Source organism: Phoca vitulina, unplaced genomic scaffold (genome assembly GCF_004348235.1).
Source record: "Phoca vitulina isolate PV1807 unplaced genomic scaffold, GSC_HSeal_1.0 scaffold8, whole genome shotgun sequence".
NCBI classification, from domain to species: Eukaryota; Metazoa; Chordata; class Mammalia; order Carnivora; family Phocidae; genus Phoca; species Phoca vitulina.
This window is the reverse complement of record NW_022589711.1, coordinates 69,958,730-69,978,105: the sequence shown is the minus strand read 5'-3', so window position 1 is coordinate 69,978,105 and position 19,376 is coordinate 69,958,730. Positions and strand designations below refer to the sequence as shown.

Genomic DNA, 19,376 nt, shown 5'->3' with positions numbered 1-19,376 from the left:
CTCTCTGCCCTCCCTCCAGCTTAGAACATCCACTTGGAAATTATTATTATTATTTTGTTATATTGTTGACATACAATATCCTATTACTTTCAGATATACATCATAGAATTCCACATTTTTACACATTATAAAATGATCCCCAAGATAGTCTAGTTACCATCTGGAAATCACTATCATTTTATTGACTTCTGGAAGTGGGAAAGAAGTCCAGACCATGGGTGTGGGTGTGGGGTGTGTTGTCCTCTCTATTCAAGATGGTCTGTCTCACTTTCAGAGAGTAGATGAAAGGCATCTGCTATAGCTTGATAGAAACACCTGTGTGCGCATCTGCTGTTGTGCTTTTACCTATGTATCTCATTGGCCTTCATGAGTGAGGCTTTATTACCAAGTTTGAAGACCTGAGAGAGGATTATTTGCTGGCAGAGTCCCACTGCTGGCAAGTGGCAGGTGGAGATCTGGGGTGAGCTCTCTTGCATGCTGAAGCCCATGCTTTTCCCACTGGTATTTGATCAGTCCCATACCTGTACCTCATATACCTGGGGGTTGTATGTAAGCCCCCGGAGTCTTGAAGAGGGGGTAAAGGGCAGTCTCAGGGCCATGACCATTCCTAAGTGTGAAGCTCTAGAACTACGGAATGAGCTGAAACATGTAAAGTGCTTAGAAGAGGTCCTGGCCAACAAAGTCACTAATAATAGCTATTACTGTTATCAGTAGTAGTAATATGGTTGTTTCCATGTTCCTACTCTGGTGTCCTCAAAGACTGACACTTACTCTATTTCATTCTCATCTTTGCTGTTTTCTCCAGCTTGGTAATTCCCACATTTGCACTCAAATACCTCTTATTTCGGGCACTTTCTTATTTTGAGAAGGGCAGTAACTTTGCACTCACAATTCACTAGAATGTGGGCAGCATGAAGGGCCCCCTGGTCTGACCTGCTCACTGATGCGCCCCAGCACCCCCAGTGGCCTTCTGAATATGTGCTTACTGGAAGCTGTCTCAGTTTTTTAAAAGAAATTTGCCGCCTCACTCTATCATCACACCTCACGGGGGACAGAGGCCTGGGAGTAGCAGAGGATGCTGAGATTCTGAGGCTGACCCTCCTGGGGGCCCACGACTGGGGTGTAGGGCAGGGTATCCACAGATACACAGTGCTGTCTCAAGGTCAGACATGTAGCACTCTGGCTCTCAAGACCCCGGTGCAGAATGAGGAATCTGGTTTTCAAATAAAGGGACGCTGCTGATTTCACACTTTTAATTATTTAATTAATATTTACATTTTAAAAAAGCAGTTAAGGAACCAGGCACAGAGAGCACTGATTGTGAGGCAGAGAATGGATACATGGATCATTTCCAATGCTTCACGGATGGAAAGTTCACAGGAAACTGAGTCTCCTGAGTTCACAGTTCTCATTCTGAATACAAACCCTTCAGCCTATCCATCCTCATTTTTTTTTTTTAACACTTTAGTTACAAACATTGTCAACCATGTATGCTTATGAGTGCTCAGCCGGGAGAAGCCTGCTTTAGCTGACAACATCTCTTTCCAGAGCCAAAACCATGTGATTTTATTCCTGAAAGGACTCGACCTTGTTCTTAGAATAAATCCATTGTAGAATGTTGGGCTCTGGGATAAGGAGACTTGAAAACCTTGTTAGGGAAGAGAACAGAACTCATCCAACTCTGTTTGGTGGAGGTACTCTGTCTGGACATTCTCTGCTCTCTCTACAGGACGGACCAGTAGGCTTTTCTTAAAAGATGGTGAATATTTTAGAATTTGCAGATCATTTGGTCACCAAAGCATGTAAATGAATGGACATGGCTGTGTTTAAATAAAACTTTATTTACAAAAACAGGAGGCCCAGCCTTGGTGTGCCAAGTGCTGCAGTAGAGGTGAGGCTAGGAGTCTGAGTTCTGTCCAGAATACCAAAATATTCTGAACGGATGTTCACTGCCAAGTATTTGTTTTTTTGTGTCAGTGACGTGCTCCAACTGCAATACTTCGGTATGAAGTTTTAGAGTGGTTTAGGAGAGTATCAGTACCTTTGGCCCAGAAGAATCCAAGTAGATCTACATTAGGAGGGCATGATGTTCTATTTCTTTGTGTCAAGCAGAAGTAGGGTGACATTCACTTATGTGCATTTATTAAGAATAAATTGAACAATTATAGCAGCTTGGGGAAAGAGCAAGTAAGCCTGCATTTTGGTTGGATTGCCATCCTAGTCTCTCACTTTACAACTTCCAAATGATCAGCGTGACAAATTTTCATTTACCTTATGTTTGACTACGGTTTGTAAGTTAAAAATTTAAAATAGTATAAAGGAAAAATAACCTATAAGAAATTAAGTCATAAGACATTCGGTTCCTTTAATGAATGCTTCCAGTCTCAAGTCAAAGTCGGCACTATCTCACATGTGAACTAAATGCCATTAGGAATCATTTTATAGTACCTGCCCACCCCCCTAAGAATAATGCGAATTCACTGACTTTTCGCCTGCAACTTTCTGAGAGCTGCTGCTGAATTCCTTTTCTAGTGCATTTCTAGATTCAAGAATTTCTCAAGGCCCATCCATTTTAAACCTCCAAACTGCCAGTAGTAATTGGCCTCAGAGGATCTTCCAGGGAAATAAAAATGTATTCCTAAGCACACTTAAAGTCCTTTAGCATTTGCTCATTTTATACAAGAGAGAGTAGAGAGGGATGAGGAGACATGAAGGATCCTCTTTGCCCCTGCTGTAGAGGGTGACAGACATCAGAAAACTCTCAAGTGCCATATCAGATCAGGGATGTAACAAGACGATTACCTCTATTAAAAAATAATATTTTGTCAGTCACTTAAAAGGGTAAGTTAAATGGAAGATTTGTTGTAGAGGCCTCATTTTGGGTTTTTTTGTTGTTGTTTGGTTTTTTTTTTTTTTTTTCAGAAACCCTTTCCTTGTCCTCTAAAATGGTTTACATAAGAAGGAGGTGCTCTGCTTGGGGACCGAGGCTGAAGGAATAAGGGGTGAGGAGATGCAGGAAGAAGGGCAGGTTCTTCTTGAGGACTATACAAATCTGTTCTGCCCACAGGCTGGCATCTGCAGAAAGGCTTCTCCACCTGCTGTTTACATCATTCACGGTACATTACAATTTCCCAAGTTAGTACACAAGAGATGAACTGCTCATGTTGTTGACTACCTAGAGATGAAATTTTCTTCCAAAGGTGCTACTAAAAGAAAGCCAGTATTTTGTTTTACCATATGCCACTCAACTACCTAACGACAGCCTCGCCAGGCCTCTGCACAGGTGATGCCTTAGAGGTGAGAATGAAGAACCTCCCAAGGAAGGGCGAGTCACCGAGCAGACACTTGGCACAGAGCAAACGCCTGCACCAGATCTGCTATGTTGAGCATCCTCCAGCGTCTAAGCTTGGACAATCTGAACAGTTTGATTGGCTATTCTACCTTCTACCATTTTGTATAATTACAGAGTTCTTCCTTCTTTTTTTTTTTTTTTTTTAAGATTTTATTTATTTATCTGAGAGAGAGAATGGGAGACAGAGAGCATGAGAGGGGAAGGGGCAGAGGGAGAAGCAGACCCCCTGCTGAGCAGGGAGCCCGATGTGGGACTCGATCCCGGGACTCCAGAATCATGACCTGAGCCGAAGGCAGTTGCTTAACCAACTGAGCCACCCAGGCGCCCCAGAGAGTTCTTCCTTCTTGAAAATAAAAATGACTACAGAGATAATCAGATTATGGGGTACAGCATTTAGAGTCATTTCGGAAGATTACAGTCGATTTAAAACGTGGGGCAGATTCATTACAGCTTTTCAAGGCTTTGAATCTTTTGCATTTTCAAGTTGATACCAGATATTGCAATGTTAAAGATAAGTTATTTGAACTTCCATTATTAGGTGGTAGTGGTGTCAGAATGATGGCTAATTAGGCCACGCAGTACACCTCGTGTCCACACCCCCTGTGACTTTCACAGAATGCTGCCCTACGGAAGCTGCTATTGCAGATAGGCAATTATTGCACAGAATCTTCCAGAAAATCCACCCACCCAAGTAAAGCTGGTAGCCTCTCATCTTTGCAGAACAATATCTTGCCTTTGAGAAGATGCAGTAGAAAGGAAACTGGCCCCAGAAACCAACAGTAAGATTTCTTGCCTGAGATTCCGTAAGTTTGGCATTTCATGAGCTCGCCCCTCCACCTCGTTTATTCACCCACCAAGCAGTTACTGAGCACCTCCACTGTGCCAGCACTGTTCCAGGCTCAGAGGATACACTATGAACAAAACACAGCAAAGTCCCTGCCCCGTGGAGCTTACATTCAAGCAGGGGGAGACAGATGAACCCTTAAGTACACGATATCACGGTGTTCAAAACGGCTTAGAGGTATCCTGTCTGAAATCTGTTTACTGCCTCTCCTCACTTGCGGACAATGACCACGTCAAGGGAGAGGCCACGAATGAACCACAGCAATTTCACTGGTCCTGCCTCCACCATCTCTTAGATGGGTGAACTCAAGTGAGTCCTTCAACCAACCTGGGCCTCAGTTTCTGAGGAGAGGCTGGATTAAGTGACTTGTTTTTTATGAGAAGGGGACCTTTTAGGCTTTTCTTTTTCATGGTGTTAGGAGAGCATTTTGCACAAAATCAAAAGCCAGTGCATTGACTGCTCTACAGTTGAAAAAACATGTAAAAGTAAACCATAAGAAATCCTTAGGTATTCCACACCCACTCAACTCTCTAAATGCCAATCTAAACTTCAGAAATAGCAAATGTCTTACTTACAGCTGCTATAGAATGAAGTCATTTTACCATCTTCAGCCATCCGAGAAATTCTTTATTCATAAAGCATAGTCCCACCTCATTCGTGAAATGTTCTCTAGCTGTGACATCCTCTCCTGAGTGTGACACTCTTTCCTACTCACCCAGATTATTGACTTTATACTCCTGTTTAACCTCTTCCTAGCTCCATGAAAACAAGGATTAGGTCCTTGCTTCTTCTGAAGAACGACTCCAATGAGATTCTGTCCCGATAATCCATACATGTGTGATCAATGCACCTACATCATGTTTTATGGGTACAGGCCTTTTGGGAACCCACATCAGCTCTTCAGGCTGGAAGAATAGTTCTGCTTAGTAACATTAGAGCTGGGGTGTACCAAAGGGAATACTACTATTCACAAAGGAAACATGGGTTTCCAGGACAATTCATAGACTAGGACAATGTGAATTAATGAAGATCCTAACCTCTTTGGAAGGCTTGTGGAATGTTAAGGCATATTTAATAGTACAAGTTAAGTAGCAAGTATATTGCAATCAATTAATTTTTCTTAAAGAAGGTAACATAGCTGAGAGCTGAATGTCAAATAAGGTCAGGCTTCTACTTATTAATTTGGTAGGAGTTATGAAGCCTCCGGTTCTCTTGAAAGACAAATTTCATTCACTGGTTTGATTTTTCAAATGGAGAAACTCAAATTTCATTCAATCCAGCAGCTAAGGGTGATAGGAAATTTTCCAGGACTATAAGGAATCTTCTTTTCTTGTCTGGATCAGATCCCCATGGCCACCTTGGAGGCTTCCAAAGGCTGCGTGCTCTCAGTTTTATCAGCTGCTGTGTAATGAAATATCTTACACGTGTTTTCAAATTTGATCAGGTGGGCCCTATCAAAAGACCATATCTTGTCATTGCCTTCGGAGGCAAAGTAAAATCTCTGCCTCAATAACCAAATTTACTTCCTTCCTATTGCTCTGTGGTGTTAAGATCTATAGTCTCGACGTTATCAGAAGCACCCAACTTGGGCTGCTATGTACATAACGTCTACCCTGTCCTTTCAGTCACTGAAAAGGGATAAGGACCACATCCTTGCTTGGGTGAACACTCCTACATCAGGACCAGATGGGCAGGGGCATCTCCCTGCCACCCTGAAGCACCTGGGAGCAGCATCACGACATCTTCTAGGAATAAACAATGTCTCAAACCGTGTCTGTATGTACTATGAAGTGAGGGCAGGTCCAGCAGTCATCAGCTGCATTAATGAGGGTCAGAGAAAAATAAGGAGGGTTCGACAATTTCTGGCAACCTAGATCCGAGGCACAGGTAAATTCTTGTTAGCAAAGGAAATGCATTTTGGTGTATACCATGGAATTTGTTGTTGAGCATATAGCTACCAATAAGAAGACAGTCCCTTTTTCACAAGGATAAGCAGGAGGAGTTAGAAAGCCCACCTGATGTTCAGTGTCCTTCTATCAGGACTGCAGCCCTGCCCAGCCAATCCAGAGGGTCCCTGGGGTGGATCCCAGCATGCATCAGGGCTGCCTGCAGCTGTGAGGATCTCGCTAAAGTCACTGTGCACAGCGTACTTTTCAAGGTGGAAGTCCTTGGAGCTGCAAATGAATATCACCCTTAAGTCCAAACCTCTGTGGGCACTATGGCTTCTTTGGTTCCAACGGAAGGCAGTAGGCTTTCTTCAGACAGGAAATAAAAGGGGAACTGCACTAAGAACCCACGGATCTTCTTCAGTTCTTCCTCAGCTCTAATAGGATCTTCCCTTGCTAAGATGGGCTTGGTTATAAAGTCTCTCAATTGAATTAAATTGTGTACTTCATCATTGGGAAGGCACCGGAACACCTGATTAAAACACAAATAGGAAGAAACTAGGTCATAAGTTTAAAAGAAAAGATATCCCCTTTACGGAAAATATGCATTCTGACAGACAAAATCTTTGCTAGTTTTATGCCACAGCACAGACCTGATTGAAGAGTTGTTTCTCTTATTTGCTACCAAGAGATGACTAGATTTGCTTCCATCAAAAAAAAAAAAAAAAATCATAGATCCTTCTATCTGATCTACACGAGTCATTGACTTCAGGATAAAGTCAAGCTAGTGGTATGGGAATTCCACCGATGTTAGTCCACATTCAGGTTAGGATTTTGGATTATAATTCCCCGAATTTCACTGGAGGTTCTGGTCTAAGAGGAAAATTGCAGATTATATTGTCTCTAACTTTTCATTTTCAAAAATGTTCGTATCTGTACCTTTACTTAAAGTTATCAGTTGTACACTTATTTTGCTAACTGAAAATGAGCTTCTCATAGCAGAATATTGCCCTCCTAAATACTTCAGCACGTATTAAGAATACGGATGTGCCCATATAACCACGATAGCATTCTCACACCTCAGAAAATCCATTCCAAATCATTTACGATAATGGTCCATATTTGGATTTATCCTATGTTCCCAAAATGTTTTTTATAGCTGCTATCTACCCCGCCTCCATGAGGATCCAAAAAAGGCTGTGCACTGCATTTTTAAAATTACATTTTAAAAGACTCCATGCATATGACCTATTTGGTCGTGGCCTTGAGTCCTCAGTATAAAATAAGGCTATGTCGACTGTCATGTTTCATTAGGAATGATGAATTCTCCGGGCTGGAAGGCACTCCAGCAGTCATGAAGAACACCAACACACTCTTACCCAATTTCTGATAGATGGTCAGCAGATCTCAGCTTGAAGATTTTCTATGACAGAAAGCTGGCTACTTCATGAAGTAACTTGTTCCCCTGTCGGACAACTCTTAACTCTGGTGCATTCTTTATTATAACCCATGGATAGAACTTACCAAAAGATACATTTGGCCTCCCTAACATATGGAGCTGGTTTTAAAACACGTTTCCAAAATTAGAGCTGCCCAACAAAGGACGTGTTTCATTATTAGTAAGTTCCATCATAAGGATGGACGGCATTTACTATGCTATGTGTTAAATACACTTAAAAGACTATTCTTTATTTTCATAACTACCCCAGTGAATATTCCTCCCAGTTTATAGGAGAAGAGAGGAGGGCTCAGAAAGTCAAATCACTACATAAAAAGTTCTATCACCAGCAACTGGGTGAGCTGGGTTGAACCCAGGTCTGACTCATTTTTGGATCTCATCTGCCTCTTTTCTCTTTGTCACTAGACACATCCAAAGGCTGGGTAATCACCTTCTAAGGATGCTCATGATAGGATCCCAGAGTCAGATGAGAGATCAGAATGCAACTAACGGCTCTGCTAAACCATAATCCATGATACTTTTTGACTCTGTTTTTTAATGTCTACAAAGAGGTATTTTATTACAACTTGGAAGTGTACTGGTTTTTTACACTCATTAAGAATACTCTGTACCAATAATATGCAGTAATAATGGTGTGCTTTGGTGATGTGATTCAATTAAAAAAGGTAGGGGGTGATATGCAAACCTCACCTTATCATAAATTGTAGCATTTCGAGCTGCCGTTGCAACCCACACCTCCTTGAAGAATTTGTCACTCACTGGATCCTGAATGTTTTCACTTGGGTCAGAAAGATAGCCAAGGACAACCCTGAAATACAAATACCCTCCCAAATGAGTAACTGAGATAAAGAAGTTTGCTGCAGGCATTGTTTCTAATGATAATGTACTTCATTATGTTACCATTCATGTAACCCAACCACAGAAGTCCTTTTTTTTTTTTTTAAGAAAATCAGAGGAAGCCATTAAAACTGTGTGTGTATAAAACCTTAGTTGCAAAACAAAACAAAACAAAACAAATCTAAGCTGTTACGATGTTTGGAAGTTTTAACTATTGGATAGACAGAAAGACCTGAATTTAGTTCCAAGAAAGTCCTGGCAATTTGGCCTAAGGGGTGAGAACCTTGGAGGATAGGGTTACATTCAAAACATGGGCCAGGGGGCGCCTGGGTGACTCAGTCGGTTGGGCATCTGACTCTGGATTTTGGCTTAGGTCATGACCTCAGGGTCCTGGGATTAAGCCCTGTGTCAGGCTCCACGCTCAGTGGAGAGTCCCCTTGGGGATTCTTTCTCTCCCTCTCCCTTTGCCTCTCCTTCTGCTCTCTCTCTCAAATAAATCTTTAAAAACACACACACACACAAAACTCATGGGCCAGCAAATGGGCAAAGTCCTTTCCAAGAACTGTCTCAGTAAATCCTCAACAATCTTATAAAGAAGCAACTATTATTATCTCCAGTTTACAAATAAGGGAACTAAGGCACAGAGAGATTAAGTAACTTGTTCAAGGTCTCAACCAGGATGAAATATCCCTTTCTCCTCCTTCTCCCCCATTTCTCTCCCTTTCTTCCTCCCTCTTACCTTCCCTCCCTCCCTTCCTTCTCTTGGGCCAAGAACTATGTCAAACTCTAGGGTACAGAAATGAATACAAAAGACATGGAGCTTCCTTGGGTAATTAAATTTGATGGGTAAGATCAACAATGAATAAATAACCATCCTCAAAAAGAATGAAGTATTGTGATAAATACTGGGTGCGCTCTAAAAGTATGAGATGAGAGTAGTGAGACTTGAACATTCTTCTTTTGCTCCCCCTCTGTACTTCATATATGCTTTGTTTTATCAGAACATCTACAATACTTCACTCACTTTTTGTTTTTAACAGGCTTATGGCCCCCATCTAGCAGGTTAATTCTTCAAGAGAACATGACCTGGCTACTCTCATATCCCCAGAGTGCCTGGCAAAAAAGAAGCCACATACTAGATGTTGTCTGACATCATATACAAACAGCAGACTGGAAACAACAAGAAATTCTTAAGCAAAGCAAGGTAAGTTTTAGAGGTCATATACGATAAAAACCCTTGTACTTACAGAAGGCCTTGGAGTTAAATAAAAAACATTTCAACCTCAATCCTGTGAGGTACATGGCACACGATTCCCATTTTGCAGATGGGAAGCTAAAATTTGGAGACACACTACTAACAAAGCTAGATTTCAAATGGAGTCTAAAGCCCTTTCTCACATGCCTGATAGGTTCAAAGAAGATCAAAAAGGTTTATGTTACACTGAAGGCAGAAGTGAGGAAATCGGTCTTAGAAGGACTTTGGCTTTTATGCTAAGTGAAACTGGGACATATTGCAGACACTGGAGCAGACAAGTGATAGGAGCTGACTTACATAGGAAAATACGGCGACTGTACTGAGAACAGAATGTGTGGGGCAAGGGCTGTAACAGGGAGACCACTCAGGAGCTCCTGCAGTAACGTGAGTGAGAGATGATGATGGCTTGGGCAGTGGAGGGGAAGGTGGAGCCAACAGGTTGTACTGACAGAGTAGGTGTACGATGTGAGAAGAAGTGAGGCATCAAGGATGACAACAGGGGTTTTGGAGTGAGCAACTAGAAGAATATGGGTGCCATTGGGTGACATGGGGAATTCTGTTGGTAGAGCCAGTTTGTGTCAAGAAGACCAGAAATTCAGTGTTGAACCTATTGAGACTTTCATTAAACATTCACAGGGTAATGCAAAGTAGGCAGCTGGAGAAATGAATCTGGAGTTGAGGAGAGGGGGCCTGGCTGGAGTATAAATTTGAGAATTGTGTGTGTGTGTGTGTGTGTGTGTATATATATATATTCATAAAGCCATGGGACTTTAACTGGTGTACCAAAGGAGTGAGTTTAGACAGAGAAGAGGACCCGATGTGCCTCAGTGGGAAGGAAGAAGAGGAATAGCCATCGAACGTGGAGAAAAGCAAGGGTGTTGTATCCTGGAACCACGCGAAGTTCACCAAGGAGAACTGTGTCAAATTCAGATGAGAAGGGACCACTGGATTCAAGAGTGTGGAGGTCCTTCTATTGTTACCCTCTCTGTATTTAAATAAATGTGGATTGACGTCATCGTTCTTAATGGTTGCAAAATTTCCCATCATGTGAAATTTCTTTAACCAAGTATTTTATTATGACCTCTTGGATGGTTTCCAGTTTTTCATTATTCTGAACAATTTTACAATGAACATAATTTATTCATCATGCATAATACTTTGTGAATTTACAGGACTCTTTCACCAGGAAAAATTTTAGAGTTAAAATTTCCTTCAAGAAAGGCTGTTCCAACACAGACGCTGTAACCGTGCCTGTTCTCCCTAGTCATCCCCAACATGATTAATTCCTGAAAAAGCTCAGCCATTTTTACAAGGATAAAAGGACATCTCATTTTAGTTTTAGTCTGCACTTTTCCCACTACCTAAAAATTCTTTAAAATGAGTGGATTTGGCACCATGGGCTCACTTAGGATTTTTTAGAGTTTTATAACCTGAAAATTTTATTTCCACTTCAAATAATGTCTCCTTCAGACTACAGAAGAATAACTTTTAAAATGGATTTAAGGATGGTGTTTGCACACAGATGCTGGCTGCTCATTAAGACCTAATGCAGGGGCGCCTGGGTGGCTCAGTCGTTATGCGTCTGCCTTCGGCTCAGGTCATGATCCCAGGGTCCTGGGATCAAGCCCCGCATCGGGCTCCCTGCTCGGCGGGAGCCTGCTTCTCCGTCTCCCACTCCCCCTGCTTGTGTTCTCTCTCTCACTGTCTCTCTCTCTGTCAAATAAATAAATAAAATCTTTAAGAAAAAAAGACCTAATGCAAAATCTGCGGCAAATCTGAAGGACCATGCAAGTTATGACAATACATCAATTAAAACAATACCTTTGATGGGGATCAGGTCTAACCAGCTGAAAACTTAGCAAAAAGAACACTTCTGTAACTTTGCTTTTAATTTAAAAACAAGAGGTGACACAATGTGTCCACCAAATTATAAGTTAGGAGCAAATTATAAGTTAAGTCTACAACAGGTAATTTTTAGTAATAAATTACTTTCCCTGTCAGTTTTCTCATGTTAAAATGCAGAGTAAAATGAAATTCTCTGGATCTTCTTTTGGGGACTAAGGTGAGGGAAAACTCATCTGATTTAATGTAGGTGTGTATAATGGGAATTATTTACTCATTCATTGTTTATGCATCGGTGGAACAGGAGAAAAACTGCAGAAAATAGTTCCTGGTCTTTCCATTCCTCATGTCTATTGCTTAACATGATTCTGAGCTCTACTTGGGTGGATAATGGTTTCTGCTGAGGGATGGTTAGATCTGTACAGTTGGATAATTTTCCAGGACTTAATAATGAACTGTTCGACACATAGTTGCGACATTCAGTGCAGTATCCTGATGTTGACTCTATTTAGAATTGATTTCACATTGAAATGTGTCTCTCTATTTCTATTCAAAAATAACCCATATGGAAAATGGATTGAAGCTGCATTTTTTTTTCTAGTGAGAAAATGGCTGTATCCTAGGCCCCGATATTATCTTTGATAACATTTCCTAATAAAATCAACATGAGGTTTTTTGTGGCGCTTTTTAATATATTAGCTGTGTTTGCCATTGGGGCAAAATGAAAAATGATTGTTCGCGAACAAATGCCTCTTTAAGAAAGTTTGAAAATTGTCAGTAAAATAAAAGCACCTAAGAATATGCTTAGCCTGAAATGTATAAGATCAGCATAAAAAAGTTAAAATAAAACTCTAACGATTCCTGAAGAGCAACGCCCACATTAATGAAAACCCTAGAGCTTTATTAAAGAAAAATTCAAAAAGAATTTGAATACATTGAAGCCTATGCTTTGTTCAAGAGGATGACTCAACATTATAGATATGTTAATTCTTTTTATATTAATCTACAAATCTACTGTAATTTCAACAACAATAACAAAAAAAAAAAGGAGAACATGAATAAATAATTCTAAAGTTCATGTGGAAGAGTGAATGTTTAAGAGTAGCCAAGATTATTCTGCCAAAGAATATTGATTTGGGAAGTGGGGTGGCAAGAAGCAGTAAATAAAGCACACAGACACAAGGATTAAAGCGGTGTCACACTGGGATGCAAGTAAGCAGATTATAATACACCTGATGGAGAGACTAGAGATGAGTGAGGATATATAGCAATGCGGTGTATCATAAGGAGGCATTGCATGTTAAGCAAAGAGTACTGCACATCATTCAGTTCTGGATCAACTGGTAGGCTGTGTGGGGGAGGGGGAATGTTAGAGTCCCTACACCTCATTTCTTACATTAAAATAAATTGCAGATGTTAAATGTAAAAAGCAGTATCAAATAAGTACTAGAAGAAAATACAGTATTTGATCTTGGGTTGGGGAAACTATACTAAGCATGCAAGAAAAGGAGGCAAAAAACCTGGATAGATTTGATTAATAAGATTTTGAGTTTCCCCCAAACACTCTAAATATGATTCAAAGGCAATTGACAAATCACATTTGGAACCAGTGTGACAAAAGAATTAGCCTCGTAGATACTTAAATTACTTATAAATCATTCAAAGAAAGGGAAACATTCCAACAAAATGGACAAAAGACATGAACAGGCCAGGTAATTTCTAAAAGAACAATTACAAGAACAATATGGCTAACGAACACATTTTTTTGAACCCTCAAAAATGCAAATTAATGAAATTCCATTAGAAATCCAACAAATTGGCAAAGATTAAATAAAATAATAGAACTCAGTGCTGGTAAAGACAGGAGGAATAAGCCCTTGAAAGCACTACTAGCAAGACAGCAAGAAGTCAGAGGGTAAAGGAAGCAGCACACTGCCTTGGATTAGAAATTCCATAGTTAGGATTTAGCTAAGGAAACAATTAAGAAGGTAAATAAGATGCTATCTACAAATATATCAACTTATTTATTTTAAAGATTTTATTTTTAAGTAATCTCTACAGCCAACATGGGGCTTGAACTCTCAACCCCAAGATCAAGAGTCTGCTCCACTGGCTGAGCCAGCCAGGCATCCCCATATCCACTTTTTTATATCCATGAAAAACCTGACTATCAGTGAGGTATTAGTTAAAGGAGTTATAGCATACTCACATGATGTAATACAATGCAGCCATTAAATGTTATAGAAGAATACTTAATGACACAAAACTATGTAACATTATTTAAATAATAAAGAACTTCCTAGGACTGCAAGCTCCTAATTATGTTTTAAAAAAGAAATACAGTATAGTAATATATATGTACTGACCAAAGGGGAATGATAGACAGCAAATGTTAAAGCTGCTAGCTCTGGGCAGTGGGATTACAGATGAATTTAATTTTCTTATTGCTTAACTGTATTTGCCAAATTTTCTACCACAAAAATAGGCTGTAATCAGAACCACCTACACCTTTATCATTATTATATATTTAGAAAGTTATAAAGGACATCTCTGACTGTACTGCGTGTTTAAATGAAGATTACACAATGGGACTTAAAAATATGAAGGAGAATAAATGTGAAGAGGCCACAGAACCAGAACCAATGACCAGTGATCATTTCTTTGCCACTCCTGGCCTCCAGCAGTTGAACAAAAATGGTGCCGACTATACGGATTCTCCCTTGGCACCTACATTCTGCACTCCTGGTTTGGAAATTCCTTCTACAAAGAACAGTATAGCTTTGGGGTCCACAAATTATCCATTATCAAAAACAAATAGTTCGTCAAATGATTTAGAAATGAAAGACTGTACATCATTAGTTTTAAATTCAGACAGGTGTTTTGAGAGTTTTGCGGATCCCTCTTCTCCTGTAATTTCTTCTTATGAGAATCTGTTGAGAACATCTACACCTCCAGAACTGACTACCATTCCAGAAGATATTCTCCAGATTTTATCAAAATACAACTCAAACCTAGCAACTCCAGTAGCAGTGAAAGCCGTGCCACCCAGCAAAGGGTTCCTCATTAAATACGAAGGACCGAACATCCGAGGTGTTGGCAACAAAGCAAATTGGTGAAGAAATTCTAGTGGATCCACCCATTGTAGAAACTGAACAGAAAGATGAAAGCAGAGCTGGACTTACTTTGTTATTCACATTGCCCTACATCTTCCCCGTTTTAAAAACCCACCCATATTAAAGACAAACATGGACACTGGTGTCATAATGTGGATTGTTTTGTTTTGTTTTGTTTTGTTTTTTAAGTAGGCTCCATGCCCAGTGTGGGGCTTGAACTCATGACCCTGAGAACAAGAGTGGCCTGCTCTACTGACTGAGCCAGCCTGGCGCCCCTGTTATAATATGCTGTTTATTGAGATTTGATTTAGTTTAACCTCGGTCTTACAGTTTTCAAAGATCATTACTATTTCATTGATTTCACATTGACCCTGCCTAATCTGACAGAATGGCTGAGTAATATTAGGAAGCAGGGTAAATAATTTAAAATTTTTAAATGTTACTCAGGCAAGGCCGCCCTGATCTTAAGGTGGCATTGCTGTCAGCTGGAGCTGGGCTTCTCCCGATTCTGGCTCTGCCCTGGTCCTGTCTCCTCTCACAACTGTCCCAGAGCCTTTCACACCACTTATTTCAGCAGTGCTTTTAAGACTGTCGTCTACAAATGGCAGCTTAAATAACTTGAGGAAAAGGGAGGAATCTGCGGGTCTGGGTAGCTGTACCGCAGAAGGTCTCAGTTAGAAACAGGGACTCACCTGTCAGGCTGTGGGTTTTTCTTGTTTTTACTCCCTGCTTTTTACTTCATGTCAGTTTTATCCTCTCAGATCAGCTCTTTCCATCACATGGCTGATGATCTCTCCAAGCGCCCTCTCCAGCTTGACCACCCAGCAGACCCTGAGCCTCCATCTGGAAGGTTCTGATGACTCTTCCTGGGCCTGGTGCCCTTCTATGGATTGTCACCTGAGTGCGCAGGAGGCAGGAGACCCTTACCTCTCGAGCCCTCCGATAGCTTCAGGCTGCCCTGTCCATCGAGTCCAGGATTCTTCCCATTTAAGTATAAGCGGGAAGTAGTTCTAAGTTCATGCAAGTAATGTTGGTGAACTCCAGATTACAGCCAAAGGGAAAATAAGGACCTAGCCTATTGCAGAGACCAATTAAAAATTTGCAAAGAAACAGTTTGCAAGTATCACGACAAGGCGCTTCAAAGGCTTTGGTTTGGGAAATTTGATGCAGTAAAGACTACCCTCTTTTGGGACACCTGGGTGGCTCAGTCGGTTAAGCATCTGCCTTCAGCTCAGGTCATGATCCCAGGGTTCTGGGATCGAGCCCCACATTGGGCTCCTTGCTCAGCGGGGAGCCTGCTTCTCCCTCTGCCTGCTGTTCCCCCTGCTTGTGCTCTAACAAATGAATAAATAAAATCTTTAAAAAAAAAAGCTCACTGCTTTAAAGAGAATACTTAAGTTCTCACGAAACCGAAAAGACTGGTTTACACAAAGAAATATTTGCTTCCTCATAGATGCTGCAGTAGGCAATCAGTGGGCTGATTAACAGGGTACTAATTTTAATCTCTTCCCCACTAAACAAAACAAATTAACACTAGAAGCTAATTGAAATATCAATGGTTTGGAAAAAAAAGTCTTACTGGCAAAACAATTAGTAACGACGGCAATAAATACAGCCATAAGAACCGTGAGGAAGTACTGACAGTCAGGTTTTGAAGGATGGACTTGCCGAGCTCCTGGGGCAGAGAGAGCAGAATGACCCCTCTCTGGAATGGAAGGAACTGAAGCTTATCTTGCTTCTCAAAAGCTGGAGCCTGGGCGGCTAGATAGGAGGGAAATGGCGGCCAGCATTTGCAGGGAGTGGAGTACCCACGAGGCGCCTACCTGCCAGTGAACCCATGTCCAAGCTCTACCATTCACACCAACAGGGTTAAAACAACGGTGCTGTGAAGCATTTTGTGCTGCTTCACCTTTCCCCAAATAGCTTAAAGCGTCGTCAGGACCGATTGTTGCATCTCACTGTGGAGGCCACAGGGAAAACCCATCCCTGAAGGATGCAGCTCTAGAATCATGGACTGGGGGGCTCACTGCGAAGGCCGAGGCGTAGGACAGTGCTCGGGGTCTTCCATGCACCATGAGCAAAGTGACAGGATCGGGGCTAGATTCTAGAAGGATCACTCTGACCACCGAGACTAGATTACAGGGCCTGGGGTGGGGCCAGTTAGAGCCCAGCCCCGGAAAGTTCTCAGAAACATTAAGGGAATGAAGGACTCATTTAGGGCCCCCCCAGCCCTTGCTGCTCCACCCAGTGTTCTCTCAGCTTGAGCAGAGATCAGTGTAGAACTCACATCTTCTTGGAGAAGATCAAGAATCTTTTGTGTCTGGGGCTGAAGTTTCCAAACTTCACCATCAGCAGTCATTGGCACCCTCCTTTAATACCTTCTCTTACATCCCTGTATTATTGGGACTATAATTTTAAAAAATGGACTCACTTTAAAAAACTTAAATAGGGGTGACTGAGTGGCTCAGTTGGTTAAGTGCCCAACTCTTGGTTTTGGCTCAGGTTGTGATCTTGGGGTCGTGGGATTGAGCCCCCAGTCAGGCTCCACACCCAGCATGGAGTCTGCTTGAGATTTTCTCTCTCCTGCTCCCTCTGTCCCTCCCCCCACTCACTCTCTCTTTAAAATCAATAAAATCTTAAAAACACAGACACTAGCGGGGTTGACCTGGCCTGGCCCTAAATCAATGAGTAAATTTAAAATGCTATTTTTCTTGATTACACATAAAAATAATAAAAATGATTAAAATAGAAAATATGCCCCACGGAAAGTCATTTTGCACTACTGGTGATTTGCATCCCATACTCTGGGAGACGCCGTTTTAGACAAAGAAGAACCTAGGGATGACATGTGTGCTCAGGGCGGGAAACCACGCAGTGAAACCACGTGAGAGGGACACAGCTCTGGGGCGCCCACCTGAAGCACTGCAGCCGAAGTCCCTGGGCGAAGCGGCCAGCCTGGTACTCCTCTCCATCCATCACTGAAGGGACCGTCTCCGTGTCCTGCACAATGACAGCCACTTCACTGTCACGCTTTCCCAGCATGCTTCGGTCGTTTATGTTGGCAGAGCCTGTAACAGGAAACAGCAACGTGGAACAATCTTCTCGGCAAAGCACTGTCGGTTGCCCACCCCGCTCAATTCTTCCTTGCTAAGAAAACCTTAATTTTGTTCAGCTTATCAACAGATGCTGAGTTTTGGGAAGGGGAGGCCCCCCTAACCCAGGCATACGTCTTGAGCAGTCTAAGCCAGCTATGGTAATTTTGTGACTTTTACCCATGACTGGCTTAGAAATGGGCACTTGACATCATTGTAGCCAGTGTGACATGAAGAAAAGTCTGCTGGGGGCTTCTGAAAAAGTCTAACTCCTTATAAACAGACACCAGACTGGGATGCCGTCTCTTCCAGCCTTTTGATATTTTGGTTTGGATGTTGGATGAGGCCATGATTCCAGGAGCTGCTGCAGCCATTTTGTAACCACTAGGGGACAAGCAGACCAGTTGAAGACAGCAGAGCAGAAAAAAGAAAGACCCTGCGTCTTCAAGTCATTGAACTTGCCAACTTTCTTACCTGCTGGTATGTGAAATAATACATTTTCCTTATTGTTTCACATACTTTTAGCTGAATTTTCCATCTGGTGGCTCAAAGGATTCTAACTGATATAATCATTAAGCACACAAAGAAAAGACACACCGGTTCAATTTGGTCAGCTTTTAGACTTACTCTGCGGAGTCTAATGACTTAACTCATGGCCATATAATTATGAATGTCAAAACCCCAGAGTAGCTTCACAATCAAGAGTCCACTCTCAAATACGGATTAGCATTAGTGGCTTTGGTTTTTACATTCTCTTGCCTCACTTGTGTGGCATGCCAACAGCTTCTGTATCAACTTCCTTCCATTCTATTTTTAAATCCAAACGAGCTGAGAATGTTGACTTTCACATGTGAAGGGCAAGTATTTTAATATTAGCTCAACCTGTGTTTTCTCCACTCTGCTGTGTATTCAGAAACCTCAGCACGTTTTTCTGCATTCATTTTTTGAATTCATGCTTTTGGATTCATGCCTTTGAATCCTTGAGGTGTCCTACGAACTACAGAAGGAACCCGGCTCTTTTTTCTTCCTCTTCCCCTAGTTACACATTCCACTGCTTCGGCAGAAGGGTTGGACTGAACAGGAGCAAGAGGTGACCCTCTGGGATGGAGACAGTCAGGGTGTAAGGTGATAGTACAGCCCTGCCCTGAACCCAAATGGCAGCCTGTTGTACATGAGAAAAAGCTGGCCCTTCCTAAGGAGATTTTACTGCCATCTGTCGCAATACTGTCTTGTACTTTACTTAATACGCAAATCTATGCTAACTGTGGATGTGAGTGGTGCCCCATGTGGCCCTGGGTGAAAGAGAAAGGATGGAGCACCTCACAGAAATCTGGGAGCACTACCGGAGCTCTTTGTAAGGTGGGAACGATTGACACACTTTGTTTTGTTAGCAACAAATCATCTTTTACACATGCACTTACATTTTGATGATGCTATAAAATTTGCAGCCGTATCTTTGGGCTTCACAGTTGGCCCAGCACTCATTTGGACAAAGTCATTTAATCTTTCTCACCTTTAATTTGATCTTTTATAAATTGAGATCATAATATAGATCTTTTTCTTTTAAAGAAGGTTTTTTTTTAAAGATTTTTCTTATTTGACAGAGGAAGAGAGAGAGAGCGCACACAAGCAGGGGGAGTGGCAGATGCAGACTCCCCACTGAGCAGGGAGCCCGACATGGGGCTCGATCCCAGGA

The 19,376-nt window shown here is 41.7% G+C and overlaps 1 protein-coding gene across 4 annotated transcripts in view; it reads right to left on the bottom strand.

Annotated features, from left to right (window-relative positions):
• Positions 1 to 3,662: 3,662 nt before the first annotated feature.
• The window catches only part of PLD1 (phospholipase D1), a 188,820-nt gene continuing 173,106 nt past the window's right edge, over positions 3,663 to 19,376 (bottom strand). For all 4 annotated transcript variants that reach the window (XM_032407210.1, XM_032407211.1, XM_032407208.1 and 1 more), the window contains 3 exons: positions 17,503 to 17,656; positions 8,232 to 8,349; positions 3,663 to 6,614 (listed from right to left, as the gene is read on the bottom strand). In XM_032407210.1, the coding sequence (XP_032263101.1) occupies positions 6,390 to 6,614; positions 8,232 to 8,349; positions 17,503 to 17,656 (497 nt within the window). In that variant the 3' untranslated portion in view covers positions 3,663 to 6,389. The remainder of the gene's footprint in view (positions 6,615 to 8,231; positions 8,350 to 17,502; positions 17,657 to 19,376) is intronic.